General features: G+C 31.8%; 1 protein-coding gene across 5 annotated transcripts; it reads right to left on the bottom strand.

The window, feature by feature from the left end:
• Positions 1-43: 43 nt before the first annotated feature.
• On the bottom strand, positions 44-20,543 carry LOC103569458 (KN motif and ankyrin repeat domain-containing protein 2). 5 transcript variants are annotated; one of them, XM_014441759.2, is made up of 10 exons: positions 20,350-20,543; positions 11,427-11,516; positions 10,745-10,947; positions 10,408-10,669; positions 5,877-5,992; positions 5,588-5,668; positions 4,696-4,923; positions 3,126-4,423; positions 1,825-2,425; positions 44-1,747 (listed from the first exon to the last, which is right to left on the bottom strand). In XM_014441759.2, the coding sequence occupies exons 2-10, from the start codon at positions 11,467-11,469 to the stop codon at positions 1,319-1,321; spliced, it is 3,261 nt and encodes a 1,086-aa protein (XP_014297245.1). In that variant the 5' UTR covers positions 11,470-11,516; positions 20,350-20,543; the 3' UTR covers positions 44-1,318. The 5 variants fall into 5 exon arrangements, with proteins under 5 accessions (XP_014297245.1, XP_008544987.1, XP_008544988.1 ...); XM_008546765.3 differs by lacking the exon at positions 20,350-20,543 and adding an exon at positions 13,691-13,897; XM_008546766.3 differs by lacking the exon at positions 20,350-20,543 and adding an exon at positions 13,609-13,697.
• Between the last annotated feature and the right edge of the window lie 1,754 nt (positions 20,544-22,297).

Raw genomic sequence — 22,297 nt, forward strand, 5'->3', positions numbered from 1 at the left:
ATATTTAATATGTTACATTCAAAGGCACAAACAATTAAAAACATTTAATTATCATGTTCTATAATATATATGTATCATCTAAAACTCCTAAACATCATTTTTTAATCACATTTACATCAATAGTATTCATTAATTATTTATTATCATTAACATTACAATAGATTTAATATTCGTCTACTCCATTCTAAAACTTACTTACTTTTTAAATATTTATACAATTTATTTAAATACATACAACATCATATGTCACGATAAAACTTTTGTTTAATATAACGTCCGATTTTTAAAATTAAATAACTTAATTCGTCTTCGACTATTCACAACCCTCTAAATTTATTTTAAATAATAAAAAACCCTCTCATTTTGTTCCTTCATCATTTAAGTACCAGTCTAACGTCATTACATTTGTCCGTGATTCAATTTTCATATAAAAATAAAATTATAATAAAATAAAAAATAATTACACATTAATTTTGCACGATCATTTTTTTTTCCTCTTTTTTTTTCTCTAACGATTTATAAATTTATATCCAGACATTTATCTACCCAAGTATTAATATATATATTCTATAAATTTCATACTACTGCAAGTTCCAATCAGTCTGATACATTATTTATATATATTTTTAAAGTACGACAATCAACATTTAATAAATCTAGTCAGACATATTTTTTTTACTAACATTCAAAATTTTTATTGAGTAGCACAATCTAGTCTTCATATTTTTTAAAATTTAAATTTAAAAGCATTTAATCAAATGCTAGAAAAATTTAATTATTGTTCCCGATGGTTTTAAAATGACTTAGGCCTGTTATTTAATTTGAACCCCGTATCTGGAATGTCTAGTGCTACTTAATTAATTGAGTTCCAATAAATAGTTAAAACTTTGGAAGACATGACAAACTATCGATCAACACTTTGTGTACCAAGACGATATAACAATAAAAAGGTACATGGAAAAATATAAAATATCAAGTCGTTGAGAAAAAGAGGAGGGGAATGTTGAACATTATTTTCATAAATTTATTTGATTTTATGATTGTAGAGCACCGAGTTCCTAAGGAGCACCTGAGAAAACTAATCTCCCCTTTGATATTTTATTAATCAATAATATGAAGAAAAAAAAAATAATAAAAATAATAATTATAATAAATATGTAGATTGAAATATTTAAAATGACTAGTCTTCTCTAGATTGTTCTGAAATAATTGATAGAGAAATATAAATATAAATAGAAAAATATAAGTCGAAATAACGAACATCTTGAAGATGATGTCTGATAGCGTTTAACAAAACAAAAAAACAAATGCAAAGTTACTACTTCCCGGAGTATTTTGACGTGGGAGTGAATCTTCTTGAAGGAGCAGGACTGGCTGGTAAGGATGGAGAAGGTCCCGTGGGAGTCGTGGGTTTGGATCCGCGTCGACTTCTTCTCATGGATGAGTAGGGACTGGTACCTCTGTGGACTTGGCCATGAGCGTAGAGGAGCATCCCGATGTCGCGGTTGCCCGCATGAACGGCGATGGTCAGAGCCGTGTTGCCGTCCACGTCGACGATCGACGGGTCGCAGTCCGGATGTTCTAGAAGGAGTTTCACGATGTCGACGTGTCCGTGCTCGGCGGCACACATCAGCGCGGAACTTCCGTCTTCGTCCTGGATGTTGACGGCTGCTCCAGCGTCCAGCAGCAGCCGGGTCATGTCTGTCCTTCCATGGGAAACTGCGAGCATCAGCGCTGTCTGTCCATGCTAGAATAAATTAATCAGTCAATTAACCAACCAATTAATTAACAGATGGATGAATTGATCAATAAATTTTTACTTACAATTTTAGCTCGAGTATTGACATCAGCCAACTGGAAAAGTCTTGTAATAACCGAAGCGTGGGTTGAGTTTTTAATGTCAACGAGGGCTGTCAGCATCACCGGAGTGTAGCCAGCGGCATTTGGTTTATTAATGTCGCAGACTTTTGAGTCCAGGAGTATTGAGACTACGTCATAATTACCGTGAGAAACGGAGTAATGCATTGCCGTGTTCCCGTTTGTGTCAACCATATTGACGATGTGCTCCAGCAAGATACTGGAGTGCTCTTCAAAGCAGTCCAAGTAATCCTCGACATCCAGGGGATTCGCGGTCACGATACTAGAAATTTTAAACCACTCTTGCTGGATGACGTTCGTCGCGTTCTTCGTTTGATGGGACAAATTCTTGCTTGGAGACTTTTTCAAGTTGTCATTCAATACTTTCAAAGCGGCACGCATCTCCTTAGACGGTTCCTTTTTCACCCGGGACTTGTCACGTATCGGCTCAAACAGCGCTGAGTCTGGTAAACTCGTTTTTTCTTCATTGTTTAATTCTTTTTCCGGAGATATTAATTCTTTAGACTCCTTGGCGTCGTTCTTTATGTCCTCGGTCACCATCTCATGCCTGTAATTATTTTTATAAATTATAATATATATAAATATTTTTTTAAATCAATAGGTTCAAGGATTATTCGTCTATTTATAAATTTTATTAAAATATTACAGACTAAATTTACTAATAACCAAATAAATAAATAAATAAAGTATTAGATAAATTATTGAAAAATGATTACCGTTGAAAGCGCGGGGAATTAATTCTGCAAAATTCCATATCATTTTCAATACTCATATATTGTTGTTGAAGCATTGATTTCAATAACCAATAACCAAATACTAATTAATATGCACCATTACCCCCGAAAATAAGCGACTGAGTAATTTGGCGAGAGGGAAAAATATAAAAACCCGCGTTGAAAAAACGCATCAGCGCAAAGGCGAATTAAAAAACAACTAGACGTATAATTTAAAGCGATGATAAAAAAATAATCTGATACTCAACCCGTGGGCCGCGGAGACTGAGGATAAATAACGAATACAACAAATAAAACCAGTTAGCAAAGCATGACGCACGCGCGAATCCTGGCAGCCTACACCAGAACCACTAAGCTTGCAAGGGGTGAAAAGTACGTGGGGAACATGCAGCTGTTGGACACGCACGCGCTTTTTCATCCCTTACTTTATTACACATTTTCTTTTGTGTTAAAAATAATTTAAAAAAAAAAACTTGATCCCTAGCATTAAAAATAATAAAAATAGATACGTACTTATTACAATCATACGTCTCTTTGTTGTCGGCGTCGTAACGTATGATGCCGATGGGAATCTTAGTGTAGGTGTCTTGTCTCTTGAACTGTTTTTTCAAATCACTGTTATTTAAATTAATATTTGCTGGCCTTGGTATCCTAGACACTCCGTTGGTTGTCTGGTTAGAATTGTTCTCGATATTTTTGTACATATTTTCGTTATTATTTGAAATTTGTTTGGCAAGAGTTTTTATTGTCTCTTTGCAGTTGTCGCAGTAGTTGGCAGTACAGGATATTGAAATGTGTGGTTTCAATGAATCACCCACCGACACATCAACGAACTTCTTTTTTATGGGCGATGTGCCGAACTCACGGCTTTTTGGCGAGAGACCTAGGGTGTCAGTACTCTTGGGCGCAGTTTTTATCAACCCCTCGACACTAGAGCCAACGGTTCTGGTGGTTTTTCTTTTGGGTTTAGTGTCACCGTAATTAAACGAATGACTTCGGGCATTCAGTGAACTGAGGGAGATCGGCTGAATTGAAACGGGATCTGGTCCGGTGGCTATTGATTTTGTTCCAGGGCTTGATAGTCCTATTGAAGTTCCAACTTCAGATGTCCGGGGTTTTACAGTCACCCCAACGTGCGCCCTCATTTTAAAAGGCTCAGAGGTCTGGATCTCTTGATGTCTTATTGGCAATTTTTTCGGCAATACTGACAAGCACTGGGTACCTTTTGTTGATGTTATTTTTTTAACCGAATCGCGGTATTTATTTACAGCTTCCTCAATCATGCGGGCGACTTCCTCTGAAGTATAAACTTGTGTCATATTAAATGTCGTCTCCGTACCACAACTGCGGGTTTTACGCACTTCCGGGTCTTTAGAAATAATCTCTGGTGATATCTGCTCGAAAAACAGGTCGCTGCGGGTCAGGTTTTTCTGTTGAGACAGTGACTGGTATTTAGAATTTTCCATCGTACTGTCGGTGTTGGTCCCCGAGTCCTTCAATTGTTTCGGCGAAGACAAACTATGGTACGAAGGAATTTTTGACAGTGAGTTTTTACGTTTCATTTCCGGTGTCCAACTGGATTCGCTGCTTCGTGACAAATTCGATAAACTCGACGAGTCTTTGTTGTTAAAAAAGGAAGTTATGTTTTCTCTTGACTGATATTTCTGGAGACTTCTCTTAGCCGTTGGAGATCCAAAGGCTTTGCTCGGCTCGATGTCCATATCGTCCAATTTAACGGTCGTGAATTCTGTCGGCCGGCCGATTACCTGGATCGGCGTGCTAGTGGTCATTCCAACGTCCCGTGTCCGAACCTTTGAAATCATCATTATTATTATCATTATATTTATGTAATTTTAATAACAATAAACATCAGAGTATATTAAATAAAATACGTAATTTACGTCATGAAAGTTTAGAAAGTACAAAATATACGCGATAGCTATTAGAGCGAAAATTTTTAAACTCTTTCGTTAACTAGAAAATTCCAATTAATTATTATTATAATAATTAAACAATAAATACTTTTTTTAAATTAACCACCGATAATTAACAATAAGACACCTGAGACAGTAAAAAAAATTACCTGCTGGTGTGAAATTCCCACGTCCCGCGTCATAACACCACACATGGTCCCCATATCCCTCGTGTGAACATTGAAAAGTTTTTTCCCCTGTTTTTCCGAGGAAAATGACTGGCTCCTCGATCTCTGGGTCTCTGAGTTTTCAATATTTTTCACAGAACGCGATCTATTGAAATCATCCACCGTCTTTTCGAGTTTTTTCTTCTCTTCCTTGAGCACTGTCATCTGTGCCTGCAGAGTTATTTTATAATTATTGTGATAAAAATTCATTATTCTCATCTTGTCAGCTAATTTATTTATAACTTTCAAAAAAATATTTATAGTTTACGAAAACGAAACGAAAAAAAAAAAAAAAAAAAAAAAAAAAACGATGCTGTCTGTAAAAAGTTTCCCGAGTGACTGAATGTGCCGAGCGGTTTAAATATTTTTAAACTACTTGGAGTTTACTTAACAGAGTGTACTTTATGTTATTACTATAGTATTTTAATATCTTCGACCCTCGAGGTGAGAGATTAGACAATAGACGGATCTTATAATCAAATACTTGGACTAGGACTGAGTAAATTCAATCGGGGATTTACCCAAAGGGATTTTATGACCAAAAATATTTAAATTATCTGTCTGACAATGAAATCAAGTATTTTTTTATTTTTTAATTCTAGTCTCAGTATATTATTCTAAATATTTTAGCTCTAAAACGTCATAGTTCCGAGTTTGGAGTACCGTAAAACGGATATCAGGTATACGTTAAAAAAATAAAAAAAAATTCAAGTGTTGAAATGACGGAGACGTAGTTTTTGTTAGTGAGTTTACAAGTACTGAGGCTGAAAACTTATGGCATTCATCCGGAAATAGGCATATATAGATATTGAGGATCATTTTACAATAAGTATACCTGTAGCATTGGGATCGCCTTTACTTGCTCTTCAAGTTCTCTCATTCGCTCGAGCGACATCGCCATTTGCTCTCGGATATTCTGCAATTTTTTAAAATATTGGCTCATTAATGTCAAAAAATAAAAACCCGATGGAACAGAGATAAGGTTTTGAAATATAGATCTCACTAATTGTTTTCACAGATCTTATCACTCCATGTTCGTATCTTAGTGTCAAATCTGTATTGTAATTGCGATTGTGGGTTTTAAAGTATTGTAAGAAAAAAAATAAATATACGGTTCTTTTTACCTGAAGTGCCCCGGCACTGAGATTTGAATTTCCGCTTCCAACACTCGCGGCATCGAAATCCGTGGTCTGATCCGCGTGGATCGTGTGTTGAATCGCGTGCCCAATATGCGCTCCATCTAAAGACAATAATTTCATTTTATTTAATGTTAATAAAATAATTAATTAGTTAATAATGTAATAAGTAATTGTAATTATAGTTGTACGTTAAATAACTAAGGTTGCGTAATTTTCCGTGGGAGGAAAAATAAAAATGTAACGTAAGTATGTAAATAAAATACAGGATGGTTTATTCATCCCCAGTTTGTAAAAATATTTTTTCCCACTAATTAGCATTGTAAGCATGATACATGAATAATAACCTCCGTAAAAGTACTCCGATAGGTGATATGCTCTGAGTTATCACGCGATGAGACTCCAGTTAAAAGTGCGAGCAAAAAATAGTCGACTTAATGATTTACGGGGATCTCTCTTGTCTAGAGTTTTGCTAAATATTTAACGTCTCTTTCTTATTTTTTTTTTGCATCAGTAGCTTACCGTGAAAGTAGTTAGCAACGTTTTCCTTTATGTGAAACGGTATTTTTTACATTAAACTCATCAAAATTAATATATTTTATTTTTATCCTGTTAGATCTAAAAATATTCATTTTTAAAAAATCTTCCGTCTATTTTTTTTTAAATTCGGTACTTGACACAATTTAAATTAACGCGCTTTAGAAATGGAAAGTTTTTTAATTAAGAATTGACCATTTAAATAATTTTTTAAAAAGTTAAATTCTCAGCCCTGATTAATTGTTGCAATAAAGAGGCCAAGAGATTGTTTTTCATAAGTAATTGTAAGCAGAGTTGGATGAAAATTTATGAGATGGAAGATTGAATAAGTCGAGTAGGAGATCATGACCATAAATCATAAATATAACAACCTAATGATAATAATAAAAATTAATAATTTATTTGTGCGTGAGGGTATTACACATATATATTAATATATAATATACTCAAGTCCGATACACTTGTGGATTAGTGCAAAGCTTGATAATGAATTCAACTTGTTTGGCTCTCGGAGATAAAAGAGTAGAGCAACTATACACATATATATGTATATATAATATGTATAGTTATATTAACTTTGCCCCCGCAATTGACGTGAATGGAAAGACTTACAGACGGTCAATAGCACCTCCCTATCGCACTTGAGCAATGACAAAAATACCCATAATTTAAATGTAAAAATGTGTAATAATATTTACAACGATACTTATTAAATTTATTTATATTCATCGCAATTCAAATTTTTTTTATTAATTTATCACTTTATCTTATCATTCATAATATATGTATGTTCTCAACAACATAAATTTAATTACACATTTAAATTTTTACATATTTTTTTAATAGTAAAACTTACGATACTTTTTTTTCTTTAATTTGCAGAAGGGTAATCTCTTCATAAAAAAATTTTTCACACCCATTTTTAAAATTTGAAAATTTAAATTAAAATTTAATAATAAATAAATTAATTCTGACGTCTTGTTCTCACTCTCACTTGATCACTGCTTAATTTTATCACAATATTTTTTCAAGGATTTAAAATAACAATTACGTAAAAATAATAAAATTTCGTAATAACACTAAAATAATAAATTACACAACTTTTAAATATATAATTGTCTTTGAGTTTGACATTTCAAATGTAAAAGTAGAAAAAAAAAAAAAAGTTGGTTTGAATAAAATTTGAGTTAGTAGAGGATGCGTGTTTTGCCGCCGCGAGACCGCGTTTGACTGTTATGTTTCGCCGGTAAATCTACATTACGAGTACCCGAGCAAGTACCTCTAAGACTCGAAGAGGGACAAAGAGAAAGACCGACAGAGAAAAGGCTACCGGGGACAACAAACTACCGACGAAGAGAAAAATTCTATTATATTATTATTATGGTGGTGAAATAGAGGGGGAACTGCTCTTTGCTTCCGTTAATTCCGTTAAATTATTTTATTTATCAATAAATTATATATTTTTCACTTTAATTATGACATTGATAAGCTAATCAGTTTGTTTATTAATTAAACTCTCATCGACTGACCCGCGATTGTTTTTTCAAGTGACAAATTTCGCGGTTGTTTTATTTTTCGAAATTAGTGATTTTGTTGACAATTTATTTATTTATTTATTTATTTAAATATTTAGATGTTGCTATGGTGGTTCGAAGTGTGTGATCGCATTTAAAGAGCTGGAGTTATTAAGTGTAGCAGTTGTTTGCCAGAAACGGATGTAGTGCCAGGACAGGTGGATCGGAGAACGCGCCATATGTGATAGCCAGTGGCTGCTGGCAAGCAAGGTTGCACCAAAATTGTCAGCTTCGATATCTCTAATAGACCTGCAAACTCGTTGTCGTTTTTGTTATAATGGTCATTGCAATTACCACCAGATGTTGATCATTTATTCCATACTTATTTACTTGTCCTCTATACTTTTAAACCATTATCGTTTTTGTTCAGCTCTTTTTCACTTTCTCACATTTTAAAACATACATTTTTTTATTTATTTTATCATCTCAATTGTAGTTATAGTTCATTAATATTTATAAGCCGTTTAAATAATTAGGCATTTTTAAATAAAAATCTAAAAATTAATTGGAAAATTTTTTTTAGAAAGTTTTTAATTTTAAATATATTTTATGATTTTTTTTTTTTTTTTAATTAGAAATTGTTTAAAAATTTATTAAATAAAAAAAAAAAGTAATAAAAATAAAAACAACCGTATAATAATTTTTGAAAATAAAGGCGGGTGTTTGAAAATATAAAATCTCTAAAATAAATATATAAAAGTTATGAAAATTTTCTGGTAGCTGGTACCTGTTTCAATGGAATAGAAATAAGAAAAGATAGAAGGACAAGTAGTAGGTATCATCAGGCGTGAGAATTTTACCCAGCATTTGGTGTGTTATTGTCACGTGCTATTTAAAGTTTAAAGACTGCGCATGCTAATTATTAGGACCCCAAGTTATGCTGGTACTGTAACTGGTGACAGTAAAAGATAATATCAGTCCCATTCGAATGGTGGCAGTACAGTTCATTTAATAGCAGGTGCTTGCAGCTGTTCCGGCAACACTAGAGTTTATAACTTCACCTTGCGCTTCCCAATCTCTCATCAATGGACAAGAACTGAATATTCAGTACCTCCATGTACCTCAAAATATTTAACAATCCCGATCTTTCAACCTGCAGATAATTTATTCTCAAAAATACATATAAATATATGTCTTTTTAACAAATATGACAAAATAATTTTAATTTAAAAATTTACAGTCAGAGAAATTGAAATGACAAAGCCACTTATTGAACCTGCAATAATTCGAAAGCTATCAATTCAATTGGATAAAGTGAAATTCTACATGATTTCATTAATTTCTATTTTAAAAATTAAAACATGTTTATTTATTATAAAATTAATTTGACAAGTATTAATTTAACGTGTTAAAGAGTTTAAAAATGGCCAGTGAATAAACTGGAAATACTTGAAACAAACCGAAAGAATAATCAGTGAAGCTATAAGCGGAAGCAGGTGGTTCCAGACACGCACTGCCGGTCACGAGTCAACTTCGAAAATTTAAATGCGCTCACATATTTTTGAACCGCCACCTCCTCGTGAAACTATCATCCCTTGACGGTTTAAAAAGAAAGTCGTAATTTATTTTAAAAAAAAAGATAAATAATTATCGCAATGATTTTCACACCACGATAGAATAATAAGGTTGCAAAATTAGTAAGTAACCAATTGTTTAAATTGTTCCTGAGAACGGAAGCTCACACTACGGTATATATAGACCTTAAGTGAATAATTATTTATGTACTACCGCTTGTTATTGTTTTAAAAATAACTGAATAAGTTTATAATATCACGAGAAGATGCGCATCAGTATACATATCTATACATATATGCAGTAAACTTTCTTGAGAAAATGAGTTTAAATTAAGATATACGGAGCGTTCACTTATTGTTGCCTGATTTATGTATCTATATATATAAATACAAATATATAGATACAGATATCAAAGTCTTTTCGTCTAATTTAATTGTATATATTTCCGTTGGTGTGAGATCTTCTCAGAGGATTTGTTTCACTGAAGCGAAGTCAAGCAAATCGTGACACTTTATTATATACTTTCGTATATATATATATATATATATATATATATTTATGTATACATTTATCAAGACACAGAAGTCAGTAATCGTCTTATTAAGAGAGAAAGCATCAAATTTAAATGATAAAATGGGTATTTAAATTTTTGCTGATGCTAATTTATAACAAATATAAGATTACTATACATAGACATATATTTTAAATCACATCCAATTAAATTTCCAACGACAGTGAGCTAAAAAATGATTTATAATTTACAATAATTTTTTTTTCACTGAAGAAGATTATTAAGATTAAGATATTTCTCTTACAAGGAAATCGAGTGGTGATAAATAATTTTATTTTAAAAACAAAAAGTAAGAGAAATGTGGCGGTCACGTGACACCTACCGGTTTCGGTCTGATTCCTGCGATCATGATTCTTGTGCGGTTTGGACAGCCGCTGCAGGGTCGCCTCAAAATCACCGACTACGTCACTCAAGTCCATGGCCGCCGAGTGCTGATGGTGATGCTGGTAGGCATTGTTACCTCCGGGTCGGCTGGTGAGGTGACCTGACCTCGGTAAGGTCGTTACTCCATTTGAAATAACATCCCCATGTTCGTTTGATATTTTTGACAGCTCGCTTTCGAGTTCGCCGAATGTCGGGCTCACCTGCAGACATTTCAATTTATTAATTTATTTGTTTATTTAAAAGGTCAGTAAGATTTTACACAAAATCATAATTACCAAGCCGAGCAAAATTTCCATAGACTGACATTGTCTTCGTCTCTCACGTTTTTTACGTCTCTCGATGGTGTTTTTGTCGATGTTTCCGGCAGCAACTGCTTCGCAGTACTCGACAAAGTCCAAGTCAATGTGGTATCCATAAGGACAACAAACGCACTTGCTGCCTGAGGTTGATTCAGTGGATCCATAAGCCTGCTTTCCCACTGAAATAAATTTTTAAATTTTATTTCGCTCAATGTAATTAAATAGAAAGCAATAAAAAAATTCAGCCCGGGGTTAATGACCAATGGGGGTGCGTAATAAAGCAAAATATGTTGTAACCATTGGCTAGTGTCCAGCTTAAGATTCTGGTGTAATAATAATCCGTATGAAAGTTCGTTAGCCGTATAGATGTAGAGTAATTCGCGTGCACCGCGAGGAGAAGACGTTGGCTTACACGTCACGGCTGCCGGTTCTTACTTCTTACCCATCTTATTTGTTCTTTTACTGGCATTATAATTCTTTTATGTCATACCAAAATCCCTCAACCGAAAATAATTTATTTCAAATATTTAAATATAAATTTATTTATAATCTACTCTAGGAATTACTTAGCAGTTAAAAAAAAAAAAAAAATTAAAAAGTAAAAATGTCCGCGATTTCGCCAAGAGGAAAATTGAATTAGTCACAGTAATTTACTAACCGTTTCCGTTGAAAACGCGGGGTGAGGATACGGTCAGTGCCATTTCTTCAGGGTCTCACGCTTCCTCGTTACCAATTCATCCCTTGTTTCCTGTAAAATATTAATTACATTAAAAATAAATTTTTAAATAATTAGCAATTTTTCTATTTTCCATGGACATGTAAAAAATATATTTTGGATGCTTTCAATTAGTCGAAGAATGCCGAGCAATTACCACGAGTGAAATTTTTAAATTGTCATATATTTAACATGCGTTACATGTGACATGTGCTATCTGTATACCGTATTCCTTAAATTCCCTCTTACTCTTTTCCATACGCTTTTAACCACTCAGAGCACTCTAAAATCCCGAGAGCAGCTTCCTATTTCTCATTACTCTCCACACTCATCCATCCATCCATCTATCCATCCATCCATCCAGCCGGCGGTTGCTGATGAATAAAAGAACTGCACAGCAACACACAAAAGTCTTAAGAAAATTGTGACGATTAAAATTAACCCTCAGTCTTATGAATCCTACATATCTAATTCCGTACCCGGATTTAAGGTCTGACGAGCTTTTTAATTTTCCTTTGTGCGTGTGTTATTCTTTCATTACGCATCAGCAAAAAATTCTAAAAATATTTATTTACACTACACTATAATTGTTTATTTTTATATGCGAAATTCCCATGAGCATAAAAAATGTAAACAACCGTCACGTACTCACTTACAACAAATTGAGTAACGGGTTGAGCTAAACAGCACTTAAACTTTAAGATGGGTCATCATCTTGAAGTTTTATCCCCATCAACCCGACAAAGTTATACCCGATGTATATAAATATATATATATATTTTAGCTAGTTAGTTGCAATCGGCTCACGTACATCAACTCTTGGACGTGTCTTAGTATCAAGTTGCTCGTTGGTTGATGTCGTGCTGGAGATGAAGGCGGCTATGGCTATCGAATGGAAAGTAAAGAGCGTCGTGACGACTGACGGAAAACCATGGCCTGGTTCGGGCCTCTTTTATTCCAATGATGACAGTCCGAGACGTCGGCACGTTTATTGTTTTATTTAAAAGTCTCTTATATATTTTTTAAAATAAAATATGTCGGATGGCAGAGCGACACGAGCTCAAGTCCGCAATCGTGAGTGTCTTTTGATCGTGAAACCAGTTGGGTTAAAAATCTCCACTACACTGATGTCAATTTATACTGCGATGTTATATATTTTTATGGCAATTGTCAGTTTGATATTTTGCTGTAATCACAGGTATTGCGCATCAATAGATTCAATATGACCGCGATATCGCGTATCGCGGTTGACAAACGCGATAGCAGCCAAGGTGATGATGAAAAAAATTTGTTATCTTTTATTTTTAAAAATATAGAAATGAAGGCTCGTTGAATTAAAGTTGACGGACAATATGTTTAAATATACATTTATGTTTTATAATAGTTGTCTTGCTGTCTTCACTCTACAGTTGGTATATAAATATAAATAATATATATTAGAGTGATGAGAACTAGGAAAATTATATACAAGGTGTATATTATTTTCCTTGTCGAGCGTCTTGGCACTAGTTTGAGACGTCTAAAGAGAAGAGAGATTTTAATGAGTCGCAGAGCCACTAAAATAGAAGATACAAAACTTTAAGATTTATTTTTTATAATTTTGTAAAATACTTAATGTCCCATATTTCAAAATTTGTATTTATATTTTTTAAAAATAAAATCTACAGACTTTTTTCCTTTTATTTATATATATATTAAAATATTTAATCTCTTTAAAGTTTTTCCGTCCGGAAGTGATAAAGTTTTTAGATATTTCTCTTATTCTTCACACATGTTAAATAAAAATGGCGATCTAATATTTAAATAAAAATATGAAAAAAAAAAAAAAAAAAAAACAGCGGAAGTAGTTTTTGTGGATAAAAAATTTAAGAGAAAAACGAATGGAATAAAAGAAGATACACAAGGAGGGCAAGATGATTTTTGAGGTGTCACGAAGAATTTCTTAAGCTAAATATATAATACACTTATATATATATTTATATTTTTATTTTTAAAATAACCAGCGCTTAGAGCAGTTAATATTAAGCCTCAAAAAGGGTTGGCTGATTGATGCCGTGACCCTTTTAACATTTTTATTACAATCACTATTTATAAAATATAAAAAATAAACAAATTTCATATTTACCGATTATTTTATTTTAGTATTCGAGTCACGGAATCCACTGCTTATATTATTATCATTATGTTTTAAATTATTAAAAATTTACCTGCTCGGTTTTACTGAGAAATTTGAAAATTTGAATCTCACTAATTAATTCCGGCAACCGACTAATTAATATTTTTCCATGTGCACAAGCCCATCATTTATCTTCACATAAATCTTGTAATAAATATATAAGTATAATATATAATTATAATTAATTTAAGAGGCAATCAATAGTCTCGATGTTAAATTACTGAGCGTATAACAATAGACATTTGCTGCTCATCCATCCGATAATTATATTCAAATGTCGTAATAATAAAAAGTACATGGTGCAATTTTTATTTTAAATTAATTTACAGTTGAGTAAATAATTAACCAATAGCTCGCTTAATTTACTATTCATAATAAAAAAAAAAAAATTATAAATTTTAATTTTAGATTTTAAAAATAAATTTATTCTATTAAATATTAAACATGTAGTCTCGGTCAGACGTTTTTTTATTAGACCTCAAACACCACACGCCGCTCATGTTGCGGCAGATAAAATAAGAAAAGAAAATTTTTTATTGCTATTGTGTATTTAAATGTGTGATAGTAAAATATTGTATATGCATAAAATTTTTAAAAAATAATATCTCGTGGGTTTCATTGTATATTTTTTATAAAAAAAAAAAAAAAAAACTCTTCCTTTTGGTATCGAGAAGAAAAATATGTGGAGGCAGTGACCTTGTACTCGAGAATATCAAGTCTAAGCCGACAAGTTTTACACAATCGATCTGTATCATATTTTCAATGAATTATTTTTTTTAAAATTATAACTTGTGTGCATATATATCAATTAATACATATATATATCATTACAGAATTCTGTCAGCGACATTTTCTTCTCGAAATGAGTTTTGACACGCGACCATATTTGGTCGCGGTGAGTTGTGCGTTTACACATGACGTGAGATGAAGTTGAGATAAAAGAGTCCGTCAGTTCCATCATCGTCTCACTTTTCTCAGGATCACCTCCTGGATAATCTTTCCGACAATTTGCACCTTGGTACGTAGCACACATATACATACAATAAATAATAACATATGTACAAAATTATGGGTTCGGATAAAATAAAAGGGGCCTACTGGTGTCATGAGCGAGTGGTCTGCGCTCTGATGCAACAAAACGGGGCCCGAGGCTGCTTCGCGAACTAACCGCTAAGCGAAGGCGTTTTATTTGTCGCGAGTACTGAATACGTTTACAATAAATACTAAACATTAATACAGCGTACTAGTTTATTTGAAGCTTAAATTTCATTTTTACTTTCCATGCTGTAAGCTACTGGTCAATAAAAATACGCTTTTAAAATATAATATCAGCACCTGTGCGGTGGAATTAATGCTCCATAACTAATAATAAGTAATTTAATATTGCAACCGTTTATTGAGGTAACACTCAGTCTGGCAATACATTTAATTGGATCGTAGTAAAATTACTAAACTACAGTAGAGCCAGAGCTAGCTCGTGTTTAAAACTAAACTTGTCAGAGTACACTTTGACATGTTTTTATTTTAACTTGTGTGGTACGTTAATAAATATATGGAAAAGAAAACAGCTTAAGCCCACGTTTAATTTATCAATTAATTTAAATAAAATATTTCATTTATGAGATAGTCATTAAATATAAATTAGGATTTATTAATAATATTAACTCTAGAGTTAAAGATTATCAACGCAACTCAAAAATTAAAATTTAATTATTTAGCAATTAGGGACAATGTGATTTTTCTCAAGGGTTGGGATCTTTTCTCTTGAATTTGTACGCAAAAAAAAAATTTGTTAAATATTTTGTTGACTAAAATACAAAAATATTAATTTAATTGTTTGATTTAAGTTTTGTCAGACACTCTGTTCCTTTCTTCAGCTGGCAGATAATAACTTATAACTGCCCGGATAGGAACGGTGAGCATGAACATATAATACGTCGAACTGGTTTTTAGCACTACACGTTTTCCCATACACGGAGAGTTGAGAGGAGAGTCACACATGAGAAAACAAGACAAACTTAAACTGTCAGCCAAAGGAGAGGGTGGTCGTAGGAGTTTCCGGAGCACTATATATACATATATATTTACAGCTGTACAGACTCCATTGACTGCACTGTACTTTTATAATTAGGAAACTTTCTTCGACCTCTTTAAACTCCACTCTCATTGTCTATACAAAGTTGTCATAAAAATTTATCCAACTCGTTATTTAAATTCAAAATGTCACTTATTTTTTAATCCAGATTAAATTTAACTGTCAATAAAATATCAATAGTAAGTCGACTGAAATTAATAACTTTTAAGAACTGGATCAATAAATTTTAATTTTATAAATAAAAATAAACTCGTGATATATATGTATGTGTATATATATTTCCACGACATCTGTATTATCTTAAAAGACATCTTATTTACATTTAAACGTCACGTTCTCTACTCCGATTAACCCGAGACGTTTAACCCGTTCATGGGATTAAGAGCGAATTCAAGTACTTGTCATATAATTAAATCGATTAATGCGATCGCTCATACATATAAAAGATTTATCTGCAATTTAAAATTTTTTATAATTAACAGGGTAATTATTTAAATGGATTTGATAGTTTGTTATAATAATTGACATTAAATTGCTCTTGTGGATGTGGAGAGAACAGAAAATTGCTGGGTTTTGCCTTATTTGTAATTTGCATAAATTGTCAGTAGATCAAATGGATGCTGATGTGCGTGTGTATATTGTGTACGTATGTTTATTGCGATAAAATGATGCGTTCATTGCCATTGGTATTATATACATATATTGAGTGAACGTTATTGAGTAAAGTTGAGTGTGTGAGTTTGTATAGAAACTAAAGGTATTAGTAAGGTAATATAAATAAAACGATAAAAGTTATGTGTGTAAGAAAAACATTTAGTTCATCAGTTACACATTATGTTAACTCACAGGTTTACAACTAACAGTCATAGCTGGATTCTATAGACATTACCTGAAATGGCATGTAGGTAAAGAAAACTATTTTCTGTTAAATAGAATTACATTTTATTCCAATCATCAGACAAACTCAGACAAAGTCGACGACCGTGTCAAGTGTCAACTTATTTAACACTATTTGCGCACAAAAAAAAATTCAACTTAAATTTTTAAATTTGATTTTTGGTCTTATGATAATTTTTAGGCCTTGTCGGCCATTTTTAGGCGCAATGGATTTTGACCAAATTTCGGCCTTGTGTTTACTACCTGAGCTTTTTGTCTACGTCCACTTTTCGGGCGAGAAAAAATTTTTTGCACTGAGGAATATTTTTTCTGTACGAATTTAAATATAGAATTTTTTTTTTATTTATGAAGTCACCCCCTCCTCTTCCCTTAGAGTAAAATTTATTGTGAGTAGGAGTTTTTAAATAAAAAAAAATTTGCACGAATTTAATCCCCATTTACTCCGAAATTATTTTTGAGAATAATAAATATGTATATGAATTTAAACATGCATATATATTTTTTTTAATGAGTAGGATGTTAAAGTTTATGGATAAAAGTAGTAATAAAAGTCCTTATAGTGTTGTACGTACATAATATAATGAGAAATGTTAAATAAAAATGCTATAACACGTGAATTGAATGAATTGCGCAAATATGACCGTGAATTGGAATACGTGTTTTTAAATAAAAAAAAAATATTGAGGAGTAAATGGCTCACGAGTTGTATATTTTACCTTTATTGCTTATTTATAATGTCACTCCTACGTCATAAAACCACTCGCACATAAGCCAATGAGCATCGTCTTTATAAATTATTTATTGCGGCAAAAAAATTTGTAAAAAATATCCGACCTAGTATGTAAGTAATTTTTATTTTACAAATGGGCGGGATTAAATATTTTGTCATTTATAATTTTAGCAGGAAATTTATTTGACCCGTCATTAATTATAAATCACAACGATTTAAAAAAAAACACATTAGCTTTTTTCGCGGGTTACAAAAAATTATAATTGCGCAAATAAATTACATAAATATATAATTACAATGTGTAGTAATTCAAAAAGCCAATTACTCATATTTATTTAATTTAATTTCCTTTAAAGTCATGGACTTGACAATAATTAATAATTAACTCACACCGATTTCCTGGTGCATCGATTACGCGAAAAAATGCTAATGATAAAGAGAAAGCTTTATATATATATATATATATATATATATATATATATATATATATATGTATACATCTATGTATGCGTATAACATAATCCTGATAAATGCTCACATTTAAATGCATAATAGCAATTTTACTTTTCCCATTATTCAAAATAACCATTTTTAATTTTAATAAATATGAAATATATATTCTATCAAACGAACGTTGAAGTTAAAATTTAAATGACATAAATAATTAATCACTTTGGCAATTAAATATATAAATAATTAATAGTAGAAATAAAAAATATAGCTGAGTTATTGAATCAATTAACTAAAACTATAAATTTTTTGTAGAATTAAATTAATAAACTTGGTCACATGTATGTCAGTAATTAATTGTAGTCATCGTCGCTTTAATTAGTTAAGACTGAGCATTAATTTAAATTGCAATGATAAGACTCGTATATCAAAGCAATAGACTTTAATCTATTTAAATATGTACTCAGACTCAGGTGTTTGAGTTTTGTATATTTTTTCAGCAGCCGTGCGGTCTACTAAAACATATCACATACATATATTATATTTTATATATGTCTCAAGCCCACTATCACTAAAACCGCGCAATTTATTAAAATTTTCTATTATTTTTTCAAGGAAAGTATTTTTTTTTTTTGTACTTTAATGTATTCCGAATGATTATACATTTTTTTTTTTTCAGGAAAAAATAAAAGTACAATATGAGAACGCACGTGCAGATAAAACGTTTTACAAAACCCCGGTGTGTATAATCCGAGGAAGGACCGACAGATGAGACGAATGTACGGTACGTGCGGCGAACAAACGATAGAAAAAAGAGAAGAATTAACCTGGGTCAGAAATAAAGTCTTGCCGCGTTGTTAAACCAGCCGAGTGACTCCAATAGGTAAAGAATTAAAAATAAAAAACATTAAATAAAATAAATGTTTAAGAAGAGAATTTGTACGAGCCGCACCTGCGAATAGTACTACAGCCTTCTTATCGGTTTACTTATGTTACATTTCCTGGGTTTTGAGCAGAGCTAAGGACGTTGTTATGTGTAGTGTTAAAACAACTAGTACTTCCGCCGATATGTTTCACATTATCAACTATATATTTTAAGTATTATTATGTTTTTTTTTTATCTTATTATTGCAATTACTGTAAAGTAAATTGCGGATTAAATCCGGAGTAAATTTTTTATTTATTTAATCCCCGGAGGGAAATTTACTCCAAAGGAATTTTATTTTGACTGTATTCGAATAAATTGTGGATTTTTCACAGTATAGTAAAATAATTTTAAAAATATATCAGCGTGGCCATTGCAGTCGTAAGTTCTATGCAACAGCAATCGGGAGTTTATTGTTTACAATTATGCAACATATGCGTACAATGTATACAAGTACTTCTATAATACAAGACCAATTTAAAAGTTATTGCCGGAACATCTGTAGTTATTTAAATTTATTGTGTATGTTATTTTATATTAATTTATTTATTTAAATTCAATTATTATTGAATATTATATTTAGTTAATTAAATTTAATTTTAAAAATAAAATAAATAATTTATTTAAATTACGTAAGATTTTTTTTTTAGAATATAAATTGAATAGAATTAGATAAAATTTAATTTAAGTAAAAAGGAAGATAACAAAATTAGTTTATTATTAAATAAAATAGACTGATGAACTTTCGCTTGATAGCGAGTGGGGGAGGTCAGGGGAGAATTAAGTTATTATGTATATAAAGCAATAAAAAAGGCGATAAGAATAATCGGTCTCGATATGTCACGGTGTTGAATTTTGCTGAGTTATCGGATATAATAGAAGCAGAGCAGCCTGCAATGTTGGGTCTCTGGCCAGCAATAACCCACATGGGTCTACATACTCAGCGAACAATGATTCAGTCGAGCACATAAATAGTTCTGGTACATAGTAATAGTACTAGTGCTAGTACACAGCCCACTTGTATGTAGTTTTCAAAAAAAAAATTTCCGCAACGTGATTTGTTGGTGATAAAAATTAAACCAGCTCCATTAGATCTGTTATTTTTTCTCAAGGAAAAAATTCTATTGCACAATGTCTTTTAATTTTCATATATATGTATTTAACTATTACTATTTGTATTAAAATTTTTTAACAAGTGAACAAATAATAGAAAAATGAAATTTTCTCTAGCCCACGCGCCCATTGTGTGTCAAATACAAGTAGAGTGTAGACAATAAATATCAAGGCAAACTAAATGTTATATTTCCTTGTATTGCTGATGACGTCTTGATAAATGTCATCAAGTTGTATTTTAAATAAATATATATAATATATATTTGTTGATTAAATATTTATTAAAATGTCCCGACGTCGGCGGGACCTCAGTAAATAAATAATTAATAATCTAATACAATTATTAGATTACCTTGACAGAAATCTGACATCATGACCATTTATTACCATACTATCTTGGCAATCTAATGTTTATTTAAATATGTAATAATTATAAATTTGCAATACGCATTAGTTGTAGTAATAATTTAAAAAAATTACCTGCAAGTCGGCGGTAACTGAGCGCCATAATCCGGAGTTTTGGAAAATAAAAATTTTTTTTGCTATAAAAAAATGTATTTATTGGTGCAGCAGACAACACAATAGATGTACACAATTCCCCACTGGTATCGTAAAATTTAAACGGTATTATTTAACTGTAGAGAGGTGACTGCAGCGGATTCTGTGAGATCCGGTGCGCGACTCCCGACTACTCTGTCGCTGTTAAGCCTGTCCCCTCTTCTTGAAACGCGAATAAGAAAAAGCGACTAAATCGAGAGACTGGAGAGCGAGGGAGAACGAGTACCGATACTAGACAGATAAGTTACGAGTGTGAGAGAGAAAGAAGGCTCCCACTTGCTCACCTCATCTCATACCACGAGGACGCGGGAGGCTGCGTGGCTACAACACAGTCGGCAGGTTGCTTTGAGAATAAGATAAAGCAAGACGGGAATAAGAGTACCTATAACAATAATAATAAGGATAAGAACTTAAGAATTTACGGGATAGAGAAAGGAAGAATAAGGCTTCAGGGGGTCCAAGGTCTACACCAAGTTCCTGATGGTCAGGTATAGTCTCGGGTTATTGAGGACTTGAAAACGTTCTGGAAACTGAGTTACTCTTCATACTGGACCCTTATAACAATTTTTCAAACCTGATATATTTTTAAATAATTTGTAATAAATAATATTTATTTTAACTTATAAATTATTAAAATAGTTGATGGGTATACGTACACTTATTTGAGATTTGATAGAACATCCATATACGCCCACTTTGTTATCCAGCACGTAGAGGACATAAACCTACATTTTTTTTTTTTTTTTTTTTTTAATTTTATTTAACGGCTAACTGTAGTAGAATGTCATCAAGATAACAGTGTACTCAGTTGCTATTGCTATTGCCATTGCTATGAAATAGTAATGTCTGGAGACACAAGAAAGCCTGAGCTGTTATAAATTCCTAGACGTTTTATTTCAAACTTCCCGCTATGAAATTGGAAATTTTCAAAAAAGGAAGTTATTGCTTTTGGTAAAATTTTTAAAAATCGAGTTTTTGTTGGATAACTCGAAACCGGTTGACCGACTTGCCTCTAAATTTTTTTCAGCGAAATGTATTTTCTTCTGGCCCAAGCGTTTTTTCGACCCGAAAACTTTACAAATAATAAAGTTTTCGAGTGAGCTGAAAAACAGCGGGAAGTTTCGGGTCACTCCAAAGGGTCAACTGTTGAAGACTTTTTTTTATTAAATATCTGCTTTTTTTATTGGTCGGAAATTTATGCTGGCAGATGTTATGGTTTCCCGCTGTGATATTTGGGAATTACGACTTCGTATCAGCAGTTTTTCATATTACGAATTTTGTTTGTCAAATTAACAATCCGAGTAATAAAAAATAATCATGAAGATAAAGATGTGTAAGAGCTAAAATATAAATATTATGATTATAAAGCATGGATTTAGGATGTCTAATAAAGTATTTGAGTTGATGATTCAACGTTATCGCTTTGTCGAGTGCGAAAGTAAATTTTCTGGTACAAAGAGAGTGTACCAGCTGGTGTATTTCGGTGGCAACTGCCAGATTTACTGTTATATTTCTAGACCCACTTGTAAATAAATATTTTATTTAAATATAAAACCAATTATCGTTAGCTCATCACCAAGATTTATTGGCGTTCTTAACCCTGACTGCAACCCTAGAGAAAAAAAAACACTTTTATCATATGAAATGATTAAATTGGATAATTCGTACATTAAAAAGCACTTACTCAATCAAAAGTCGGCTGTTGTCAGAATAAAAGAAATTATTTTTATTTAAAATTTATTGTGATAAATTAAATGATTGATGAAAAAATATCAAGAGATATATTTTTAACGGATTATGTCATTTAGTTAAATGCATATATATTTATATATGTATACATTTAGCATGCGTGTGTTCTGATGCTCAGATG

Source organism: Microplitis demolitor, chromosome 7 (assembly GCF_026212275.2).
Source record: "Microplitis demolitor isolate Queensland-Clemson2020A chromosome 7, iyMicDemo2.1a, whole genome shotgun sequence".
Lineage (NCBI taxonomy): Eukaryota > Metazoa > Arthropoda > Insecta > Hymenoptera > Braconidae > Microplitis > Microplitis demolitor.